Source organism: Lytechinus pictus, chromosome 1, assembly GCF_037042905.1.
Source record: "Lytechinus pictus isolate F3 Inbred chromosome 1, Lp3.0, whole genome shotgun sequence".
In the NCBI taxonomy this organism is placed as follows: domain Eukaryota; kingdom Metazoa; phylum Echinodermata; class Echinoidea; order Temnopleuroida; family Toxopneustidae; genus Lytechinus; species Lytechinus pictus.
Genome location: NC_087245.1, coordinates 37,587,662 through 37,610,601, shown reverse-complemented (window position 1 = coordinate 37,610,601; position 22,940 = coordinate 37,587,662). Strand labels below are relative to the sequence as shown.

The 22,940-nt window shown below is 35.6% G+C and overlaps 1 protein-coding gene and 1 long non-coding RNA gene across 3 annotated transcripts; both read right to left on the bottom strand.

The window, feature by feature from the left end:
- Window positions 1–592: 592 nt before the first annotated feature.
- On the bottom strand, window positions 593–22,848 carry LOC129262149 (actin-related protein 3). Its single transcript, XM_054900206.2, has 12 exons — window positions 22,612–22,848; window positions 20,527–20,582; window positions 13,033–13,157; window positions 12,481–12,591; window positions 11,597–11,692; window positions 10,681–10,788; window positions 8,733–8,876; window positions 7,895–8,068; window positions 6,567–6,659; window positions 4,681–4,806; window positions 3,981–4,064; window positions 593–3,213 (listed from the first exon to the last, which is right to left on the bottom strand). The coding sequence occupies exons 1-12, from the start codon at window positions 22,653–22,655 to the stop codon at window positions 3,118–3,120; spliced, it is 1,257 nt and encodes a 418-aa protein (XP_054756181.1). The 5' UTR covers window positions 22,656–22,848; the 3' UTR covers window positions 593–3,117.
- On the bottom strand, window positions 16,586–19,869 carry LOC135154714 (uncharacterized). Of its 2 annotated transcripts, none has more exons than XR_010294090.1 (4): window positions 19,379–19,869; window positions 17,815–17,911; window positions 17,305–17,424; window positions 16,586–16,831 (listed from the first exon to the last, which is right to left on the bottom strand). It is a non-coding gene; the product is annotated as an uncharacterized LOC135154714 (long non-coding RNA). The 2 variants fall into 2 exon arrangements; XR_010294088.1 differs by having other exon boundaries at window positions 19,383–19,869.
- Window positions 22,849–22,940: the final 92 nt, after the last annotated feature.

Here is a 22,940-nt window from a genome sequence, read left to right as displayed (position 1 = left end):
AACCATTTTTCTCACACAGAGCTTGATACATGATACTCCATGTATACAAGCCTCGTGGAATATGAAAGCAAAAATTTGAAGAATTTTCAAAAATTTGAAGAAAAAAGTTTTGTTTGATAATAAAACCCTCACATAACCTTTGACCTAGACAGAGAACCCCATTATTTGTTTGATAAATTTCTTATATCAAATAAGTATCCACAAATTCATTTATTTGATTACATATTTTTAAAATAATGAATATCTATCTCACCATACCTACGTCTACACTTACCATCACAAGCAGCGGTGACATGGCATATGCTCCTGCGACATTTGCTCCGGTCTTAATATCGCAGAGGGCATAGGGTTAGAGTTTGGATTGCAATAGAGTAGGTTCAAAATAATGTTAAGATATTAAGGACTATGGTTTTATTTAGTTTTGGAGTTGATCGAGGTTTTAGGTTTGTGCAGATTTTCCATCGGAGCGATTGTCGCCGGAGTAAATGTCATGAAACCCCAGCAGCATACCAAAATAAAATGCTTTTAGAAGTGCTGGCCTGAGCATTTAATAAAGACGAGCAACAACAAAAAGTCAACCATGCATGCATAATAAAAGTGTATTTATTTATTTATTTGCATCAAAATCAACAGAAAATAACCCTTTGTGGATATATTACCATAAGACATGCAACGGTGACCAGCAGGATATGCCTAACAATACTTTGAAAGGCTCTCCTGTCGCTCAAACAAAACTTAAATTTCACGATGGATATTTATTTTACAAGAGTTACACAGATGTTTATACGACATTTGGTTGGTTTGGCATAGGGAATCAAACTTGATGGATGTAATTCTCTACGAAGAAATAAAGATCTGTCTCACATAATAATAATTACATTCCGCTTTTATATTGCGAGTAATACATCAGAATGACGTCTCTAAGCACTTCACAGACATATTAATATCCCGGTCATCGGATCCTGGCATGCCTGCACACAATGTATGCACTTTCTCCACTCCCTGGGGAGCATTCATTCCAAAAAAAGAGTTCTAACATAATCCAACACATTCCTATATAACCCATTTTCAGAGTAATCTTACTAAAAAAACATCTATGCAGATCTAATGATGAGGTGTAGGGTTATTATTTGGCATTCCTTCAAAATTTCCTATGAAAAGAAAGAAAACTGCAGAGAGTGTAATTAACATAACTTAACCCGGTAGGATTTACTCCTTGAACCTCTAGCGCCTTTATGGCGACTCAGCTAAAGCCGGGGTAATAATATGATACCAAGTATCAAGCGCAGTAGAGTATATGCAGAAGGCATTGCGCTATATAAATGGACATACTATATTATTATAACTTCATCAGGAGTGGCTGCTCATCAATACATATATACAGTCATGATTGTGATTAAAGAAAAGAACCATGATCATTCTAAACTACTTCCACATTCACGAATCAGGCACTTCTGAAGATGATCCTACAGAGAACGGGGAATTTAAAAGAAAAGCTGCACGTAAAACAGAACGAAACAAATACTATGGAAGCTTTTCACTCATGAGGTACATGTATTCTCAAACGGCAGCTAAAATATTCTACAAGGGTGTCTGAACCATCCAAACAATGTTGAGTCTGTCTGAACAAAAATGGAAGGAGTGTTTTCCAAGGAAATCTACAATAGAAACACACAGAAAGGCATGAGGATACAATTATCTCCACCCCCTTCTCCCGCCCCCCCCCCCTCCAAAAAAGAAAATATAGTGTAAGTTTGAGTTTCAATTCATGATGCTGTAGAATGGTCAATTTTCCTTCTTAATATCTAGACTTACATTTGCTTCTGTTATAAGAATGAGTAAATGTAGACTATAAAAGACAGATGGATCGATGAGTGTAATTACTTCATACTTTGGCAAAAATAGTCAATATGACCGGTTGCCACATAAACAGAAGACCCCCCTATAACCTGTATAGAATCATATCTATCATATTATGACTCCCTCTATTGTCAAGAGTTGGAAATCAGATGAAAGTTCATCGACTACAATAACATTGTATAAAACTACCATAAAACAGTACAATAATACTGCGTTCTTTCATCATCTTCTAAACACTGGATTATATCGCTGTGCCTCTTTTAAAATAAGAATAAATACATTTGAACAATCTTCAGGTTAAATAGCTACCTAAGTACACAAGCTTCATCCCCCAAAACAAACGTTGACAGTCAAGATTCTCCGCACACTGTACATCATGAATTCAAATCTACAGGATATCCCATTAGAAAATCGTATAAAATCATTACATGTACAGAAAGATAAATCAAAATATGTGGATTTTTACAAGATAATGCAATTTGATTAGATAATAATCATTATCTACTCTCAAAGACGCTACAACAAAAATAAGTGTACAATAAACACATTAATAGATTATTTGAAATAAAACATAGTGGCTCGTAATGTACATCTATATCCAAATATAAGCCGATCCATACATTATAATTACAATTCATCCGATACAAATGCACAGTAATTTTGGTGAATTTCTAATAATCTTGATTTCTTTTTTTTGGTAAGGATAGGTATGTTGGTGAGAATGTGATCTACATTATATGTTTGTTTACAAAATATCACTACAATGCTTCCATCTTTTGCTATGTCGCCACCTGAGGGAAGCATTCAATGCTTGGCTAAGAAAAATGGAATAATATGACCTTCTAATCATCATCACAAACACTACCTTCAGCATCAACATCTTTCATATTCTAATTTTGGCCATCCAATATCCAATATCACTATCATCACCATTTATGCTCAACCGCTAAAAGAGCACCTTGTACTATACTGGCTATTGGAAATGGTGGAAACTTGATTGATTTATTGGCGGAATATGGGGCTATTTCTCGGAACTGGCGAGCAAAATGGTGACGATGGTGATAATTAAAACAGAGCTATGAAAGTAGTGATACTCTCAACGTAGTGATTGTGATACAAACATGATGCTGATATATTTTTTAAAACGATGATGATTTTTTTTTTCTCTATCATTCCATGGTTTACAATAACATTACAAGATATCTATATATTCCTTTATACCACTCATCATTTGCTCTCTATTCTGTTTGTCGCCCTCTATGTCATGGCGCCAAAGACGGGGTTGTGGCGGCAGATGCTTGGTCCATGTTCATCATAATCAGCCTTGGTGTGGGAAGCGGTGTAGAACTCCGGCTGAATTAATAAGATAGAAACAAACACTTATAATGAAATTAAATTTCCAATACACCATACTGTACGATGGCTCTTTTGGTATAGTGGATGCCCGATGAAAAAAAAAATATATAAAGAAAAATAGGCTGCATTCATTTTCAAATCTACATGTATAATGCACAATATCAATAAATGCAGAGAGTCAACTACGCACCATATGGTGAAGCAAGTTTGATATTATTCTACATTATAACACCATTAATGAAGTATATTAACAATCTAATAATAATAATAATAATAGTTGGATTTATAAAGCGCTTTTTGCCAGAGGATACAAAGCGCTGCTATTATTACCCCGGCTTTAGCTCGAGCTACCATCACCGGCGCTCAGTGCATGCAAGGAATTACTCCTGCCGGGTACCCATTTACCTCACCTGGGTCGAGTGCAGCACAGTGTGGATAAATTTCTTGCTGAAGGAAAATACGCCATGGCTACGATTCGAACACACGACCCTCTGTTTCAAAGGCGAGAGTCAGAACCACTAGACCACCATCTAGCTTTGTTACAATGCAGGGATTACAAATAAAAGAGTGAATTTGAGCAAATTTTTCTTGGAACCATTGGGTTTTAAGAAGAATTTGAACATACTAACAGATTGGAATACCTAACGTGGAAGGAGGTTGTTCAAGACTTTGGGCGGGCGCTAACAAAGCCATCATATCCGTGAGATTTTTTTTTTTTGCAACAACCTCGTTAGACAGAGAGTGCAAGTCGACTAGAAACTTACCGTTGACGCTAACATACTGCCTCCGAACCAAACAGCATATCGCTGCATATGATGTGTGATGACTTGAGTCTCGATAGGCTTGGGCTTAATTCAAAAGAAACACAACAAATTGTTTAATCATCAGATTTCTGAACCAAAGTCAGTGTTTTTTTAAAAATAATTATAAAAGTTAGGATAATGGTTATGACGACTACCATGGTAACAATGTCCAACAGCCAATCAGAATCAAGGGTTCCATGTCAGTAACATTGGATAGCAAAGTTACCATAATACATAATATAAAGTTTAATGCAACAGGATCTTTTCAGAAGTGTTTTCCCTGGCCTTAATAGCCTATGGAGCACATTAGGCCAAGTTACACAAAAACATTACCTCTCCCCTTTAAGAAAAAAGGGGAGGAGGACGAGGTATCGAAATGACTGACTGTCAACAGTTGGACTTTATTCATTGAATTTGTTTTTCCTGAAAAAAAAATTATATTTATCCCCTCCCCCCTAAAAAAAGGAGATAGCCACATAAAGTGATGCAGGTGGGATGCTTAACATGTATAGTTTTATAATCTTATGTAAGCCCAGCACAAGCCGTCTACGGAAAGAGTCTCTGAACCCAAATAACATTGAGATAGCCAATTCTGGTAACAATGATACATATTTCAACGAACAGGATACATACTTTACTAAAGGAAAACGAGATACGATACCTTGAGTCTTCCTCCGCTGAGCTGTTCACTCAACTTGAGACGATTATCAACGACCTTCTGGACGTCACGCTTCAACTTCCTACCAAAGTCACGGAACATCGTGGAACCTCCCGATAGAACAATGTTCTGAGCAAAGAAACATGACAATGAATTTTCAATATTAAAACATACAGTGCACAGAATGGCACATACATGTTTTTTGCAAAATTTTGACTACTTCAGGTGAATAATACAACCATAGTTTTCAAAATTTGGGTTAGTAAATAAGGGATAAAATCTGAAATAATCCAGTAAAGATTCAACAATTTGGAAAATGATAGAAGTAAATATTTCAGTTAGTATATTCTTGAGATCCTACATTGACAAACTGAAATATGTCAACTACCGGTACTTATACTAGTGGTTGAAAGTTTGCTTAAGTCAAAAGGTATTTACAAGACTCCTCCATTAATAAATTGATTATTGAATGCTGCGTAGGATTCTTACAGATATAATCTGGTTTAAAGCTAAGAAATCCATGAATTATGCATTAGTATTTGATTAGGCCTCGCAGATAATTGCCCACGGTTTGTTTTGATTTGAAAAGGTTTTATTGATATTTAACCTAGGCAGTCATAGGGCCAAACTGTTTACAATTTACATTCAAATGAAATTGGCAACATTTAAAAAAAAGATATCATGAAAATGAATTGCTGTTTCTTTTTAAATGGCCAATATTAAAGAGCACAGTGAGTACAGTGACTACAAGGATCATTCAATTATTAAGAAATTGTGGCATTTTTGGCTTTCCATAATTTTAGCACATAGTTATAGACCATGGCCGAAGTTAAGACAAATGAAAATAGTTGCAGTAAACACTGATTTCATGAGGAAGTCTGTAAAAACAGGGTTTCATTGTCACCAAATCATCCTAGATCTAGACACTGGTAGAGTTACGTTAACTGAACTTTGTGAAATCTAAGCTGGAGAACTACCACACTGGAGATCGCCAACACATGTAAGTACATGTGGGACAGTGCATTATGTTTACTCAAAATAAGGCCTGACATTTTTGTGAAATGCCATGCTGATTTGTTTTTCTCAGCAGTTACACAATTCCTTCCAGAATCCTTTGGCACATATTTCATATTCATACATACAGACACTGAGGTGTTCATTTTATTGGAACCCGTTTTGAAATTGTTACAACTGGCATTTATCTTTAACCTGGACTACAGAATTAGGACCACTAGGTTTACCTTATAGAGGTATCATTCTCACTTTTATTGACAATAGTCATTCGATTTGATGCTATTTACGACTGAAATAATGTCCCCAATGAATTTTGTCGAAAAAAACCCAATAAAATACATAAGAAATTGATTTTGGTAGCAGATTTTTTTTTCATTTATAGTTGTTAGGAATGCCACAAAGAACATTTTGACCAAAATTTGCTTTCCAGGAGCTTTATTTGGTGAATTAGAGCAAAAAGTATGATTCATGAATAAATTAGCATAATTAATTCATACAGAAAAAAATGCATGAATTTTGTGCAATTTACCTAAGCAATGGCATAGATTGTGTCATTCTTCACAATTGTGCAAATTTTTGTCACAATCGCATGATCAGTGACCAAGATCTTAGGGGGTATTTAAAAGCCCCCCCCCGGACTTTCAGCTCGCAAAATAGCCCTAGGGCCTGTCGCAGAAAGAGTTGCGTTTATATGCAAGTCAAAATATCTAGCGCAAGTCCCGAATATGAGTGCTTCATTGGCTGAAAAATCAAGTTGCTCAAGATTTTTTGAGTTGCGTTTGATCGTAACTCTTTCTGCATCGGGCCCCAGATAAGTTAGGGTTAAACTAGGCAATAAATGAATTATGAATTGATAAGGCCTCGCAGATTTTTACCTTATAGAGGGGTCTCCTGACATCAATGGGGCAATTCTGGATCACAATGTCCACTGTCTCTGAGATGGGAGTGGTAAAGTCAGGGTTGGAGAACTGGAAACAAAAGCAAATTAAAGAAATAGCTGGTAAAGCTCCGACAAGTTTCTCATGTTTGGATGGGATGCAAGTCTTTCAGAAATAACATATGTTTGTAATCAATGCAATCTCCTTCATACATATCATCGTCACCATATTTTTTTTATCTTTAAAGTTATCATCTGAATACTTATCATTGATTTCACAATACAGTTACCATCGTTTTCTTCTTCAATATCATCATCTTAATCATCATCACTGCCCTCGTCATCATTATCACCACCATTGCCATCATCCTCATCACCAACACCATTATCATCATCACCATCACCATCACCATCACCATCACCATCATCCTCATCCTCATCACCATCACCATCACCATCACCATCACCATCACCATCATCACCATCACCATCACCATCATCCTCATCCTCATCACCATCACCATCACCATCACCATCACCATCATCATCATCATCACCATCACCCTCATCCTCATCCTCATCACCATCACCATCACCATCACCATCACCATCACCCTCATCCTCATCCTCATCACCATCACCATCACCCTCATCCTCATCACCATCACCATCACCATCACCATCACCATCACCATCACCATCATCATCATCATCACCATCACCATCACCATCACCATCATCATCATCATCATCACCATCACCATCATTACCTTCACCACCACCACCATCATCATCATCATCACCACCATCATCACCTCCACCACCACCACCTCCATCATCATCATCATCATCATCATCATCACAATCATCCTCATCACCATCTCCGACAAAATAATCATCACTATCACCATCACCACCATCATTACCACCACCGTCATCATCATCATCATCACCAAGGCCTTTGTGTTTTCAACATGCATGTTCTCGTCTTGATGTCATCATCCACACCCATTTACTTGCCAACAATGAAAATCATTGGCAAGTAATCCACAGAAATCCCCTAATGCCATTGGCCGAGAACAAATATGTAATAGAATCCTAGCATTTTTGATCGACAATAAATTTCATGAAAGAGAGTGCGGGTCCTTAATAATAATAATGATACTAATATGTGTTGCATACTATTACCCTGGCTTTAGCATGGCTACCCTGATCAGACACATCAAGCATTCAAGGAATTCCTTCCTACCGGGTACCCATTTACAACACCTGGGTCGAGAGTGGCAAATGTAGATAAAGGCCTTGCCAAAGGATGCGAGTGCTTACCTCGGGATGGAAGAAGATCTCTGGTCCAAGGAACCTCTCGTAAGCCACATCGACACTGAACGGCTGTTTGTTGATCGAGTTCACACCATCAAACTTCTTAATCCACTTGCCTGGATCCGTGTCGTACTTGTTGAACTCCTTGGCAATGTCTGGACAGACGTATCCCCAACGTTCCTGATCAGAAACAGAGTCACCACAAATCCATGAAATTTACAATCCAGAATCATATCAACAAGCTTTCATTTGTCGTAACTAACCAAAGATCAAAGCGTTTTAATTTTTCACTCACCCAGAGTCTCTTACAGAAAGAGTTAAATGATTAACATTGTTTTGTTTATTTATGTGTTTGATTGTTTGTCTGTTTGTGTTTTTTGTTATCTGTGGTCTACCTTGGAAGTTTGTTTCACAAAAGTTTGATTTAAATTTTTTTGTTTTAATGAATTATCATTCTTAGTTCTATTCTATATTTTTTTATACTTGCCGCATCCATACCATATACTAAATATCATTTTAACAGTCAATATCTCTTGTGTATTCAACAAACCTTTTAATGGCTTTTTTAGTGGATGCCCCATTTCCATTCATTTGTTTCAACTACATCGTCATAATCATGTGCCAACTATTATCTTATTATTACCACTGTTTGTTTTGGTTATATTCTGTTGATACCTGTGTTTCTGTTCTCTTTTTATTTATATTTTCTTTGTCTATGTATAATTTTGTTCGCATTGTGTTCTCTTTAATGGATTTGGAAATAAATACTTGAATCGAAAAAAATTGAAAATTGAAAAACAACCAATGTATTTCAATTTTCTCTCTAATGACAGCATATGCTTACCTTGATAGCCTTGGCCGTCTCTAAGGATTGTTCAGGAGGAATGCTTGGTTCTCGGTCTCTTAGAAGCTGCTGAATGAAGTATGTTATATCACGACCAGCGATGGGAATGTGCTTGATACAGCTGCCGATTACATAACCCTCGGCCTGGGAGAGAGGGATAAAAAAAATTAAAAGAATTACAATTTAAGGTTATATGCACGAGATATCATAACATAAAAAGGGTAATATTGATACAGGGAGGGATGGCACATATATATATATATATTACATAGGTAATGTAGTTTCAAATCAGTGATAGGTCAATACGCCATCACGTGACCATAGCTGCGAGGATCGCATTTGTTATATTCCAGGTTTTGACGTCACCTCAGTGAATATAACTGCGTTGTATTGTCAATTGCGGCGTTATATTCACTAAGGTGACGTCACTCGCTGCTTACAAGTTGTGTAATGATGTACGCGCTAGTGTTAACGCGTCGATTGCATGAAGAATGCGCTTGATATGTATTTTCTAAGAAAAGTCTATTATGACGTAGATGGATCAGAGCTCTGGCAAGAATTTCAGGTTGGAGCCAGATGATGAATGCAATCTCTGATGGCGAATCCACATAGACTATGTAATATAACAGATATTGCCTGGTCTATCGTTTTAATAAATAACATTTCAACTCCCCTCCGAAGCTATATTTTTCCCTCGGGAGAATGTTTTCCCTCAGCGCTGTGCGCTTCGGGGAAAATATAATCCCTTGGAAAAAATATCACTCCGTCGGGAGAGGAAATGTTATATTCAAACTCTAGGTAGGCAATATCTGTATAATATTACTATTTTGAAAGCAAGAATGTACATATTATGATCTGAAAGTATGCCAGTTGTGGTAACGATTAAAAAATGAGTTCGTACAGAATCCAACAAAAAGACAACCCAAGTGTCTGTTTGTATATCTGTCTGTCAAAGGATTGTGGAAGAAGTTTTGTAATTGCTGAGAAATTAGCAAAATTAGAATGTTTTAAGAGACAACTGTCGGGTATTCTTCCTAGCATAATAATAATAATAATACACTCTCCTACATGTGTATATCTGTGTTGGCTAACTACAGTGTGATCACTTTTCAGCTTAGATTTCATGATTTTACAAAATTCAGTTTATGTAGCTATACCAAATCTAGATCCAAGACAATATAGTTACAATTAATCTTGGTTTTTCAGATTATAGTGGTCACTATAGATGGGTGGTGTCTAACACAGGCTTCAATGCAGTTGATAATAACCAACACTTTTTTTACTACCCAAATAAAGAGCCTAGATGTTAATTCTTAGAGAAAAAATTGAATATGATATGGCATTGGATAAATGAAAATCAAATAAATAAAGAGCTCATATTCACTATCAAGATACTTGGAAGGACCTGTATGACGTTCAGGATATTTATCCTCGCTTAAAGGGATAAATTGGTAGTGGTAATGGCAAACAAATCCTGCTGACCAGGTCAGATATTCAAAATTAATCATTTAAAGATAATTGCTACATTAGTTGCAATGTCAATAATAATAATAATATAGGATTTATATAGCGCACATATCCACCTTGTTAGGCGCTCCTATAGTACCCCGGCTATGCTAGTCTACCGATTCCGGTGCTCACAGCTTTTTGAGGAATTACTTCCTGACGGTACCCATTCACCTCACCTGGGTTGAGTGCAGCACAATGTAGGTAAATATCTTGCTGAAGGAAAACACGCCATGGCTGGGAATCGAACCCACATCCATACTTCCAATGAGATTCTTTTCTCCTACTAGAAGTTAATACTTGATAATTTCTAGTCTTTATTTATGTACTATCTCCTGATAATTAACACCAGTCCATATTATTATTATTACCTACAGCTGTGCAATGTGTAATTCAAGCTTTCAATTCATAACAATCCATATTCTTATTCTACTATATTTACCACGGGTATAACATGAGTAACACCGTCTCCACTGTCCACTACCACACCGGTCAGAGAACGTTCTCCTTGCTGCTTGGACGTCCAGGATGCCGCTAAGGCTAACACAGCCTAAAAAAACAAAAAAAAAACAATAACGATAAATGCAGTCGAAGACAAATGAAAGTTGTGGTAATGAATTCAAAATAAGTTTGTATAGAATCCAATAAAATGACCACCCAAGTGTTTGTATGTATGAATAACAGATATTACTGAAGGAAATGTGTAATTGTTTGGAAATAAGCAAAATAAGCATGACGTTACAGTCAGATGTCAGGGTGTTTTTTTTCTGAGGAATAATAATACACTGTCCCACATGTGCTTATCTGTGTTGGTGATCTTCAGTGTGATCCATTTTCAACTTAGATTTTTTTTTCACAGATTTCAGTTCAGATCAAGATCTCCTATGAAAACCTTGCTTTACAGACTTTCTCATGATATCAATTTTAAATGCGATTTAAAAAAAAAACCATGAAATGTGACTTAACATTCCCCTGGACTGGTGGATTTAATAACACAAGTTCAAATCCTGCTCATGTTCAATAATTCTTTTCAGTTATAAATTCATAACAATAGCATTTATTTCATTGAAATCAGAACGGACAATGGTGAATTTTGACAATTAAAAAAAACAAGAAACTTGACCAAACATTCACTTTGTCTTGGACTAGTGGATTTAATGACACAGGTTCGAATCCTGCTCATGTCCAATAATTCTTTTCACAGTTATAAATTCATAATAGCATTTATTTCATTTAAATTAGACCGGACAATAGTGAATAACAACAATAAAAAACAAGAAACTTTACCATACATTCACTTGGAATGGTGGATTAAATGGCGGCGGGGTATAGTGAAGAATTTGGTTGATTCAACTTACTTGTACTGCAATGTAGAGTCCCTGAACATTGAAAGATTCAAACATGATCTCGGCTAAGTACTCTCTGTTTTCCGGCGTGTTTAGGGGAGGTTCCGTCTGTTGATGAGATACAACAAATAGCTTGATCTTTATTTTAAAAATCATTGATACTACTTCGAAATAAATTGATTTGTTTCGACATAATCATCCGTGTGCTGAAGACTGTACAGGTTATCATATTTATCTAAAAAAAAATGTTGCAATTTAGCAAGATGATAACCATATAACTAGTTTCCATTGGATAATTTTATCTGTTTAATAAGTTGGATGAGTTAGATATAAGCTGGATATAAGCATTCTTGTCATTATTTATGGTACAGAATTCATATTTCATTATAGAATGGGTATCATGCATAAGTAAGTAATTACCGACGAATTTGCCATACTTCAGTAATTACTTATGCATGGTTGTAAAAAATTGATTTTTAGCCCAAAATTTCCACCATTCTATAAAACAAATGATACACAGGATTGCTCCTGCATCGGTAGGACAAGTGAGCATGCAGTAACTATTCCTATGGAAACTATTCTAAATCTAACAGAATGGGTGGCAAATAAACTCTTTTATTCCACCTCAAAACTTCAAATTTTGCCAGAATGAAGAATTACTCTTTTCAGTTAAACTAATTTTTAAATTTTTACTTCTGAAGACAAAATTATTATTTTCTCTGGCAAAATACTGTTGGTTTTGAGGTGGCTGGTCCTATATGTTCCATGTATATCGATATCCTACATTATTGCAGTATTGAGCCCCATCTAAATATTTGATTTTACTGGAATATAATCATTCATGCAAGACATAGTACATGTACAAGAATAGAGAATAACACATAAGTGAAACTTACAAGTAAGAAGTAATGGTCTTCTGGCTCCGCCCTCAGGTATTTGAAAATACTTTGTTCTAAAAACCTTTCCATCAGATCCCAGTCTTCAACGATTCCATGGCGGACAGGATACTATACGGGAAAAGACCATGGCGGAAAATAAATACTTTGCACAATCAAGCCTTCAAATTATCTCAAATTATGTATTTTAAAGCTCATTGAAAATGTGAAATAAATCATTTTTATAATATAATTTAATATATACATGTGTGCAATATATTGCATTAAAACAAGATATCATTGCCATTATAATTTATCACCAGCAATCAGAGTCAAACTCTTAACACTAACCAACATTCAACACCAATCTTTACACCCTCTAACACCAACTTTTGGTGTTGGAGCTAGATTCAGCAGACAGAGTCAAACTCTTACCAACACCAACATTCAATGCCAATCTTTACACCCTCTAACACCAACTTCTGGTGTTGGAGCTAGGTTCATCAGCCAGAGTCAAATGCTTAGCACCAACACAGACATTCGACTCCGATCTTTACACTCTGTAACACCAACCTTGGTAGCATAGTTTGGTTTATCAATGGCCTCATCTCCAATGAAGAAATCCAGATCCTCAACGCCTCTCCCTAGCCTCCGAGATGCTTGGTCGCCTATCTTAGCCGATTCCTTGATTGCAATGGCTGATCAATACAAAGACAAATAGATAATCATCATTTTTTTTCTTCATCAAAACAGGTAATGATGTCAAGGTTGTCAGCACAGTTATTCAATGGAGAGTAGTCTGCATTAATATGCACATTCCAAAAGAATAAATTATGGAATTTCAAAGAAAATTAAAAGGAAAATGCCTGACATTCCACAGCATCAAATCACTAGCCATTTTTTAAAGGATAAATAATTGACCACTCTCTCTATCTTTCTTCCATCACAGATATTAAGTAGGTGACTTCTAAACAAAAGTAGTAGTAGTAGTGATGCTGTAGATTATATATTGGGATAGCCATGGGGATACCTATCATAATGCTTTACTGTCAATGTTTGTTGTCTTCTTTCTTCCTTATTTCCCTTCTTTTTCGGTCTTCTTTTTTCACTTCATGGACATTCTTTTTTCTATTTATGAAAAAAGAATGGAGGGAGCATGGTGTAATGGTTTGTTCTGACCAAGCCCCCGAAGCTACCGCCATTTTGTTTAATCCATTAGAAGCTAAAATAAGCCCTCATTAATATTAATTTCGTACGATGCTCCCTCGTCAACTGTGGTTTTGTACGTGTATTAGACAATACGCACATCAGCGCAATGACAAAGGTCAACTTGGCAAATTCATTAATGTATTCATTTTGTTACGCGCTCGTGACGCGAAGGATTCAGCGAATCAAGCAAGCGCAAATCTGAGACGATACGTTGCGCTCTATAAAGTATCGATATCACAATCGATATCACTTAAAAACAAAGCATTGTTTGTATTGCGTCTTATAGGCCTTTGCCAATTCCAAAAGGGAAGATGAAAAGAATAGATCAAGTCGTGATTAGGTAAAGAGGTCTCTAGTGCTTTTGCCATCCCTAAATTGTCACATGTTAAGATATACAGCAATCTTAGTTTTTAACAAATGTAAAAAATCTCAACTCTAAATTATAGCCGGCAGAGGCCGCGGAAAGATCAAAGGGGCTGTTGTACTGACCTAAAAGTTTTTTTTGGGGGGGGGGGCGGGGGTGGGGGCAAAACATGGTTATTAAAATTTGATGGTAATTTTCACTGCATGGTTGAGACTATATGGTTACTGAAAAAAATAACTGTCACCACTTAAAGAGTACATTTCTTGTTTAGAAACAAATTTCGAGAAGCAAAAAAAAAAATCTTCATGGATCCCCGTGCGTTCTTTCTTCATCTGGCGTCCGTTTCATAATGAATTACAGCTATTTAAAAACATTGCAATTATTGTGATTACCGTGGTAACCTTGATTATGATTGGTTGGTTATACCATCGTAGTTACCATACATGTAACTCATGATGAAACGGGCCCCAGTTTATCATGTTTAATACGTTTCCTGTCCCCTTTATTCTCCAGCATTTCTTACTCTGTTTTTTTTTTTCATTTAATCATTTTCCCACTCAAAATTCTTTTGTGCCGCCTTTCTCCTACATATGTAGAGCACATTTTCAAAAGGGGTTAGGTCCATTTTTCATCAAACTTGATTTTTATGTCTTAATGTATAGATTTTTAGTAGCTATATATAAGATGATACCATAGAAAAGTTGAAATTCCTATTAAAAAGTGAAATTGAACTAATATGGCAAAGAAAATCACCTTTTTTTCAAAAGGGGTTAGGTCCATTTCAGTTTAGTTGCAAAAGGGGTTAGGTCCACACAGACTTTTTTGGAAAATAATATCTACAAAAATATGAAGACAAGTAGATTTCTTTTATACCCAATTTTATGTTCTCATGGTAGGGTATCATGAAAATTCAGTTTCGCATAAGAATATTGCAATGTGGGAGAATTAAAAAAAAATTATTTTCTGGGAGTGGACCTAACCCCTTTTGCAACAGAAACTCTTCTGTTAGAACTCATTTGTCAAAGGGGTTAGGTCCATTTTTCATATATTTTATTGTTTTCTGTCTCTAAACCTCTAAATTTTCAGTCACTCTGATGATACCAAAGGAAATTTGAAATTCAAATGAAAACGTGAATGGAAGTGGATTCACTTCAATTTACTTGCAAAAGGGGTTAGGTACACAATGATATATTTTTTTTAAGTATATAGAACAAATTGAAGACAGGTAAATTTCTTTTATACCCAATTTTATGTTCACTGTTCACATGATAGAGTTGTACATCATGACAATTTAGTTTCTCATAAGAATATTGCAATAAGTGAGAATAAAAACTTGGTTTTTCTCGGAATGGTCCTAACCCCTTTTGCAACTAAACTCTTCATATATTTCCTTCTTCTTTTCCCACTTGTTATCTGTCTCCTGGTTTCCATAAATCTCGTCTTATTTCTCCTCCACCCCTTTTGTTCCTACTTCCCACATTCTAGCTCTCTTACCACCCCCTCTAAATTATCTTTTCATATGTGCCCCTCCATTTCTTTCTCATCTCTTTTCAACCCACTTCTCATCACTCTTTCCCTCTCTCGATCTTCATCTCATTTTCAATTTTGCCAATTCCAAATCCCTTTCATTTTAGCTCTGTACAAATACTATATGAACACAAATGAAAGACATAAAGGAATTCTCTGGTTAGTGGTGAATTTTATTAATTAGCCATAAAAAAATATCACATTATCAGAGGATTAAGCTTTACCTTTTTCTTAAGCGTATGTTAATACTTTGAACCAAAATAATTTTTTTGTATGCTGGGGCAGCGATCCTGGGGAGGGGGGGGGGGGGGCACAGTTCCCCCTACTTCTTGAAGCACTGAAAAGTGCCTTTTTATGCAAGAAAAGTGCCTTTTTATGCAAGAAAAATGCCCCCTCACGAACGTGTACTGTGTCCCTTTCACCTGACGAGAACCTGTTTTAGGTGTTACCAAGTGCTCTTCCTTGTATGCAATTTTTTTACCCAAAAATGCCCCCCCCCCCCGGAACGTGTTCTGTGCCCTTTCATCTGAGGGCCCGTTTCATGTGTTAAAGAGTGCCCCCTTGCCTTCTTGTAAGTGCCCTTTCTCGAATCACTGCCCCCTTTTACCCAAGAAAAGTGCTCCTAAAGAACTTGTTCTGTGCCCCTTTCACCCGAGAAGGACCCGTTTTATGGTCACCATGACGATTGCCCTTTGAAACAAGAAAACAATATTCTCATTTCGATAATATACTTATGAAGGAAATCCTTTGTGCATTAAGTTTAATAATTCATGAGTGGGGTATATAAGCATTTTCGTACAGATGGAGGGGGGCTTGAAGGACTCTTGCCCCCCCCCCCCCCCCAAAAAAAAAAAAAAAAAAAAAAAAAAAATCACGACCAAGAAAAAAAGAGAAAAGGAAAGAAAAGGGTGAAATATATCATTCTGAATATTTTAGATTTTCTTTTTAAAAATGTCAAAATTTTGCTCGCTCGCAACTTCTTAAAAATTTCATGTAATACAGCATTTTCCCTATGCCCCCCCCCCCCCACTTTCAACTTCACTCCGCCGCTCCTATTTGTATGTTTATAGCTTCTCCTTTTGCAACCAGTTTTAATGAAAATCAACAAGAAATTTCATACGTCATGAATTTGGGGTTGTGATAATTATTTTTTTGTGAAAAATTGGACTTGGAAAAAAAAACCTTTTCCATCTTCATCAAGTGGTTCCTAAGTCAGACGCTTCAATGTTGAATTGTTGGATTTCTTGAATGAAAACATCTGTTACACCTGGCCTGCAGATTGAAAAAATAGAGAAAGAAAATCAATGAATTTAAATTAAAATTGTCGTGATTTATGAAACTTAAATGTTTTAAGAAAAGTGAGACTATACATATATATGTTTCTTCAACACATAACAGGAAATCTTACTTCTACTAATTATAAACTTGTACTTCTATAAAGCATATCACTTAAACCTGTTCTATGCAGTTTACATACCACTCTCCATTATCACTCCATGTACTCTATGAAAAAATGCCAGAGATTTCTCATAAATATGAATATGAATCAACATATGTAAATTATATAAATAGTCAGAATTAAAGTTGATATGTTTTTTGCACAGAATATTTTGATCTGTGATTAAAAACGACACTTACTATAATCTAAAAACAAAATTGAAATGGGTTTTTCAAAGGCAGGTCTATTTGTTGCCAAAAAAATGTGAACAACCTCCATTATTAAAAATATTCACTAATTAACTCACTCATATAACTGCTGTAGGTTGTATTTCTCTTTGTGGTCTAGTCGCTGTTCTATTAGGCCTACTTCACCAATTATTTATCATCATCAATCACCTCCATGGAAATTGTAAAACTGCATCATCCTATTACCCAAATGTAAAATAACAAGATTTAAAAAAAATGTTAATCTACAAATATGAAATATGAATATCACACTAAAGAATGCATAAAATGAATTTGGTAAAATATGAAAAATAAATATTGCTTTGTTTATAAACAAATAGGAAATAAAAAGGCCATTTAATTACTAGTAGATCAAGGACATGACCTTATTTTATAAATTTGCCCAAGGTACATAACTTTTGGCATTGGTTCTATTTTAGACTCGAGAGCCTGTATATTTAAGAAGTGTACATTCATTACAGATCCTACCTCTTTGTGGCTCAGATTATTTTTATTTAATGTAAACATGGTTAACATTCAATGCATGTAATGTATCTGTAATTTTGTATGGGTTAGTTTAAGTTTTATACCTGGATGAGAATCTGCAAAATGATGCATGCACTTATGATCATCATCTTGAACCATATAGGTAGACCTCTACTGTTTTTCTTGTTCTTCAAACTCAACCTGTTTGTGAAAGGAGAGAACAATAATAAGAAGTGATCTTTTTCATGGCCGTATAGGGGGAGGGGTTTGGGTAAGAGCTGAAATGTGAAAACCTTCATCAAAAAGAGAATTGCATGACATCCTTCAATTTTACTTTAGAAAATGCATTTAACGGCCCTAGGTAATATTGGTCGCTTCTGGCCCTCGCTTTCTGAATTTTAGGTTTCTCTAAATTTTTTCACATGTCTGCCCCCCCCCCAAAAAAAAAAAAATCTGGATCTTTTTATTTCCGAATCTTATTTCATTAGATTTTAACATAATTTCATAATCTCATGCACTAGGTCTAGATCTATTTGTAAGAAAGTATAGATCTAGTCCAACGGGACTCAATGCTGTCGCACAGCATTGAGTCTCGTTCATGTATCTAAATTAGGTCTAGATCTAGACTAACGATGGACTCTCGATCTATCTAGACCAAGAAAGTAAAGCTTCGGTTCTAAACCCTATATCGGTTTAGAAATTTTTGATGTCTGACTTTGACTTTTATTCCTGGCTAAGACTTCATTGCCATTATTGACCGAGAGTAGATCTAGATCTAGTCCGACTCCTTGGTCCACTGACAGTCATACTCGTACATGTAAATGGAGTCGTTTAGGCCCAGACCTAGATCTAGGCCTAAATTACAGACCTAGTCCTAGATCAGAAGCCCTGGGGGTAAGTATCGAGGGTTGGGAAAGTATAAGTTAGACTAGATTTTAATTAGGTAGGCCTAGCTCTTGATAGCATCAATGAATAAATAAAAGTAAAGTACGGTACGGTAGCCTAGATCTAACTAGTATAAAGTAAGTAGGGCCTAGGATTAAGAAGATTTAGGTCATAGATGTATTGATAATAAGACAAACATGCAGAGCAGCATGTTATTTCTAAGACCGAGTCTATATATTTATGAATAACATTAACAATAAGACTAGTTAAAATGGTGGGGGCTAAATGCATAAGCCTGAAGTTATGACTTATGCAAAATAAATTTGATATCTGAAACAAAGTGAGGCCTGACACAATGACAGGCGTATTTTCATCCACACTCCGCTTCACAGTTTATTCCTGACTGAGTCTCGATCTACTGAAGATAGATGCAAATCTCCCTGTAGATCTAACGTTACAGTGTACAAAAAGAAGCCTCATTCTTCTTGTTTTAATCAATCGTGGGTTGGTCCTTGTTTGAGGTGAACCAAACCAGCCCGATTATCTCTCGATTCTCAGCCGGCTAGGAGCCCGTACAAAATACACTGCAAGCAACATACAGGCTGCACTGGGCGACGATGACAATCTAACTTCAATTTCAAAGACCAAATTCTGCTTTCCTTTAACAGAAGAATGATAGCAAACTCTCTAATTTGTTAAAGAAATAACCTAAGATCACAAAATACAGTGTGAAATGTGTAAATAGTCCACTGAATTAATGTGGTTATATCAATTTATACGTACTCACCGGAGTGTTCGTAGGTCCATTTTGTGTGTGGAAAGAAAAGTTTCAGAATGAATAAATTAGATGACGTAATGAGGTCAAATGAATAATTATTTCTGTAACACGATACCACTAGTATCGATGACAAAGAATCGGGGAAATCGCGTATTAATGACGCTCTTAGCCAATGAAAAGGCCGGATTATGAATATCTTCATGCTCATGAATGTCAATGAGGGCTTATTTTTGTCTTCAAATGATCGCGGTAGGCGGAGCCTAATCTCATTTGTTTTGTGCTGAACGCGCACGCAGCTTTCGGTCTAGTAATATATTATAAGGTCTTTGGTTCTGACCCATGTTTGTTTAATCAGAGGGTCATGAGTCCAATCCTACTCCATGTGTCCATTTCCTTCAGTAAGATATTCATCCATTTCATGCTGCACTCAACCCAGGTGAGGTAAATGGTACCTGGCAGGAATTTTATTCCTTAAAATGCAGTGTGCGTGAAAGCTGCTCTGCTAAAGGCAGAACTCCATTATTGTATAGTATTTAAAGACTTTTAATATAGTTTAAAAAAAAAACAGTAAGTAACCAAATATTATAACTAGAACTACCACTGAAGGTGATTAATACCCCCGCCACACGTCGTTACCAAGGCAAAAATTTCCAACAAATAGGAAAAATATGTCTTGCCTATTTTAACCACAAGACCAATGTCTGAGCTATCATGAGAATTGGTTAAAAACTGATGAAATAATTTGAACCGGAAAATTTGTACCTAATTTTAGACATATAATTTGTTGTTACAATGGCAATGCAATTTTCAACACGTATGTGTCTTGCACATCTTTACCCAATGACCAATTGGTTGAAAACTGAGAAAATGGTTTGATGCCCAAGATTGCAACTGACCGACTGTACACCGATTCCTACATGTATATACCCCCTTCAAACTTCGTTAAGCGAGGATATAACTATTTTTCTTATTAATATGAGCAAAAAATGCTCGCAATACAACAGATATTCCCAGAGAAAACAAAATTTCATTATCAATTCATTTCTTCTAAAGAGATTTATTGATGTTAGAATATATTGAATTGAATATGAATTCTTAACTAAGAAATAATATTTGTATTAATCCAGAATCTGATTTTTTTTTTTTGACTCACCTGATGGGAATATATACTGAGGTTCTGTGTTCCCAGCATATCCTAACTTTGTGTATCTGAAAAAGAAAGAAAAAGTTTTAACAAGTTCATTTATAATTCCATAAATTAATTCATTGGCATAAAATGCCTGGATAATATTAATACTTTTTACCCAGCCAACATGCTTATTCTATTACCAATATATATGCAGACCTGCCAACCTTCTATGAACCAAGAAGGAAAAAAAGTAATTTTTGGAAAAAAAAGTCTTTTTAAAAATTTGTCTCAATGTATGTTCTATCACCATCCTATTGTAGTGAGATCGGTGAAAAAACATGTGAATGACTACTTGAAAACTTGATAATTCACCCTTGTAAACATGTGCTCGTAGGCAAGAATTTACTTGTTCTTTTCATGCAACAAGTTACTGGCCCGACAGTGATTTTTACCAGTCTGGGACTGTCGGACCGGCGCTAGTGTCACGCCCTGTGTATAATACATGCTTCATGATTGGAAATTTTTTTTAAAGTAACAAATCATACAAAAAAGTATTGGTGTATTCATAGCAAAGAAAGAGGAACAAATACTCTGAATAGGGAATGGTTGGCATGCATGTATATGTCTATCCCAAGAAAAGTATTGGAGTTGGTTTCAAAAGTCTTGGTGATGTTTAAAGGGGAAGTTCACCCTGATAAAATATTGAAGGTTTGAAGAAAATCCATTGAAGATTAGGAAAGTTATTGGAATTTCAGGTATTTGATTTGTCACGTCATAAACAAGGAGCTACCCCATCTATGCTATGTAATATAAAATACATGAATTTTGTTCTTTTAATGGTTCGTGATGACATTTTTCTTTCTTTTTAGGACTGGGTGTGAAATCATTTGTGTATTGATATAATGAAGGTACAATAAAAACCATTTTCAAGTTTCTGAGTAAATGACATTTCATTGATTTTTATAACCATTCGATATGTAGGGAAGCTGCTTGCATACATGACGTCACATATCAAATGATTATAATTCTAATAACTTTATTCTTTGATGGATATTCCTCAAACATTCAGCAATATAATATATTTTTACAATAAACATACTGTCACGGTGAACTTCTCCTTTAATGAGTAAGAATGTAAGTTTACACTCAGCTGCTACCTTTATACCTTTAATGGCCATGCCCCCCCCAAAAAAAATTAAAAAGCAAAGGTCTAAATTAAAAAATAACCAATAGATGGCCCACAAAAAAATATGCTCAGAATTAAGTTTTTTAGATAATAAAAAATACTTGTGTCGGCCGATAAATATCATGAATTGTAAAATATGAAAGTGATTTTATGATATTTATTAGCCGATGCAAATATTTTAAAATCCATAATATTTATCGGCCAATGCAAGTATTTTTTTTCTAAGTTGGCACTGCTCATACGCGTCTGTATCTTTGGCTACGATAACAAAGACGGCAGGATGGCGACAATAACATCTGAGAGTATAGCTCATCTTCTTACATGATTTTTCTTCTTTTTAAAAATAATTTTTCGTGTAAAAAGAATTTTATTTTTTCCTAGTGGGGGTAAATGAAGTTGTAGACCATTTACATAAGTTTTATATTAGTAAGTTAAAGAGAACAAGTATTTTGGAGCAACATTGTTGTCTCCAAAATACTCGGTGTGTGTGGGCCTATACCGTCCGTCCCAGGCTCCATGGAAAGTAAGTCTACGTCAGTAAAATGACTGTTACTCTCCAGGCTATCCGAAACAGTCAGTAGATTTTTCATTTCAGTCAACAAATAAGTTAGAACTTAGTTTATAGATTAACCAAGTGAAACGACATGAACGATACTTTCGGCATGCCTTACTTTCTCTCACACAGATTCACACAAAATTTGGCATTTATTTTTATCTTACAAATTATATAGGCAAGTGTGATTTGTTGAGTTTCTTGAGGCTTGACTTTTTTACCAAACACCGACAAGGTTATCGGCCTACTATCGCTACCAACATGACCATCAAATGATCATCATTGAAATTTGAAAACGAAAAGATGGGAGTTGCCCTTTTTCTATCAGATTTTATAATTCGACAATACTATGAGAAGACGATTAACTTACCCTGTCCCAGGATCGATTACACAAGCAGGCATCCTAAAAGCCATGATTTATTTCTAGTTTGATCCACAACCTTCACAAAAGGGTGAATTTCAGGCCACTTCCCGAGCCTGACTCGCTGGAACGAATAACAGTGCACAAGGAACTAAGGCAAGGCGGAAGGCTTGTATTGTGTATCAGATCACATATGCACGCAAAGTGAGTTTCTTGCTTCCTGAATATCTCTTCGTCATCGTAGATGGGGCTATATAAAAAACAAGTTGATGACACGAAAAAAAAATGTGGATGACCCTCATCAGGAAGCCGACAGACCTATGATATATCAAGGAGCA

What these genes read in the sequence shown, in the direction of transcription:
- LOC129262149 (XM_054900206.2), bottom strand. Translation starts at nt 22,655, where the DNA reads ATGGCTTTTAGGATGCCTGCTTGTGTAATCGATCCTGGGACAGG. An exon ending in AACCAAACTATGCTACCAAG is followed by an intron (nt 12,592 to 13,032) that starts GTTGGTGTTACA and finishes TTTCCCGTATAG; the next exon opens with TATCCTGTCCGCCATGGAAT. An exon ending in TCAGGAGACCCCTCTATAAG is followed by an intron (nt 4,807 to 6,566) that starts GTAAAAATCTGC and finishes TTCTTTGCTCAG; the next exon opens with AACATTGTTCTATCGGGAGG.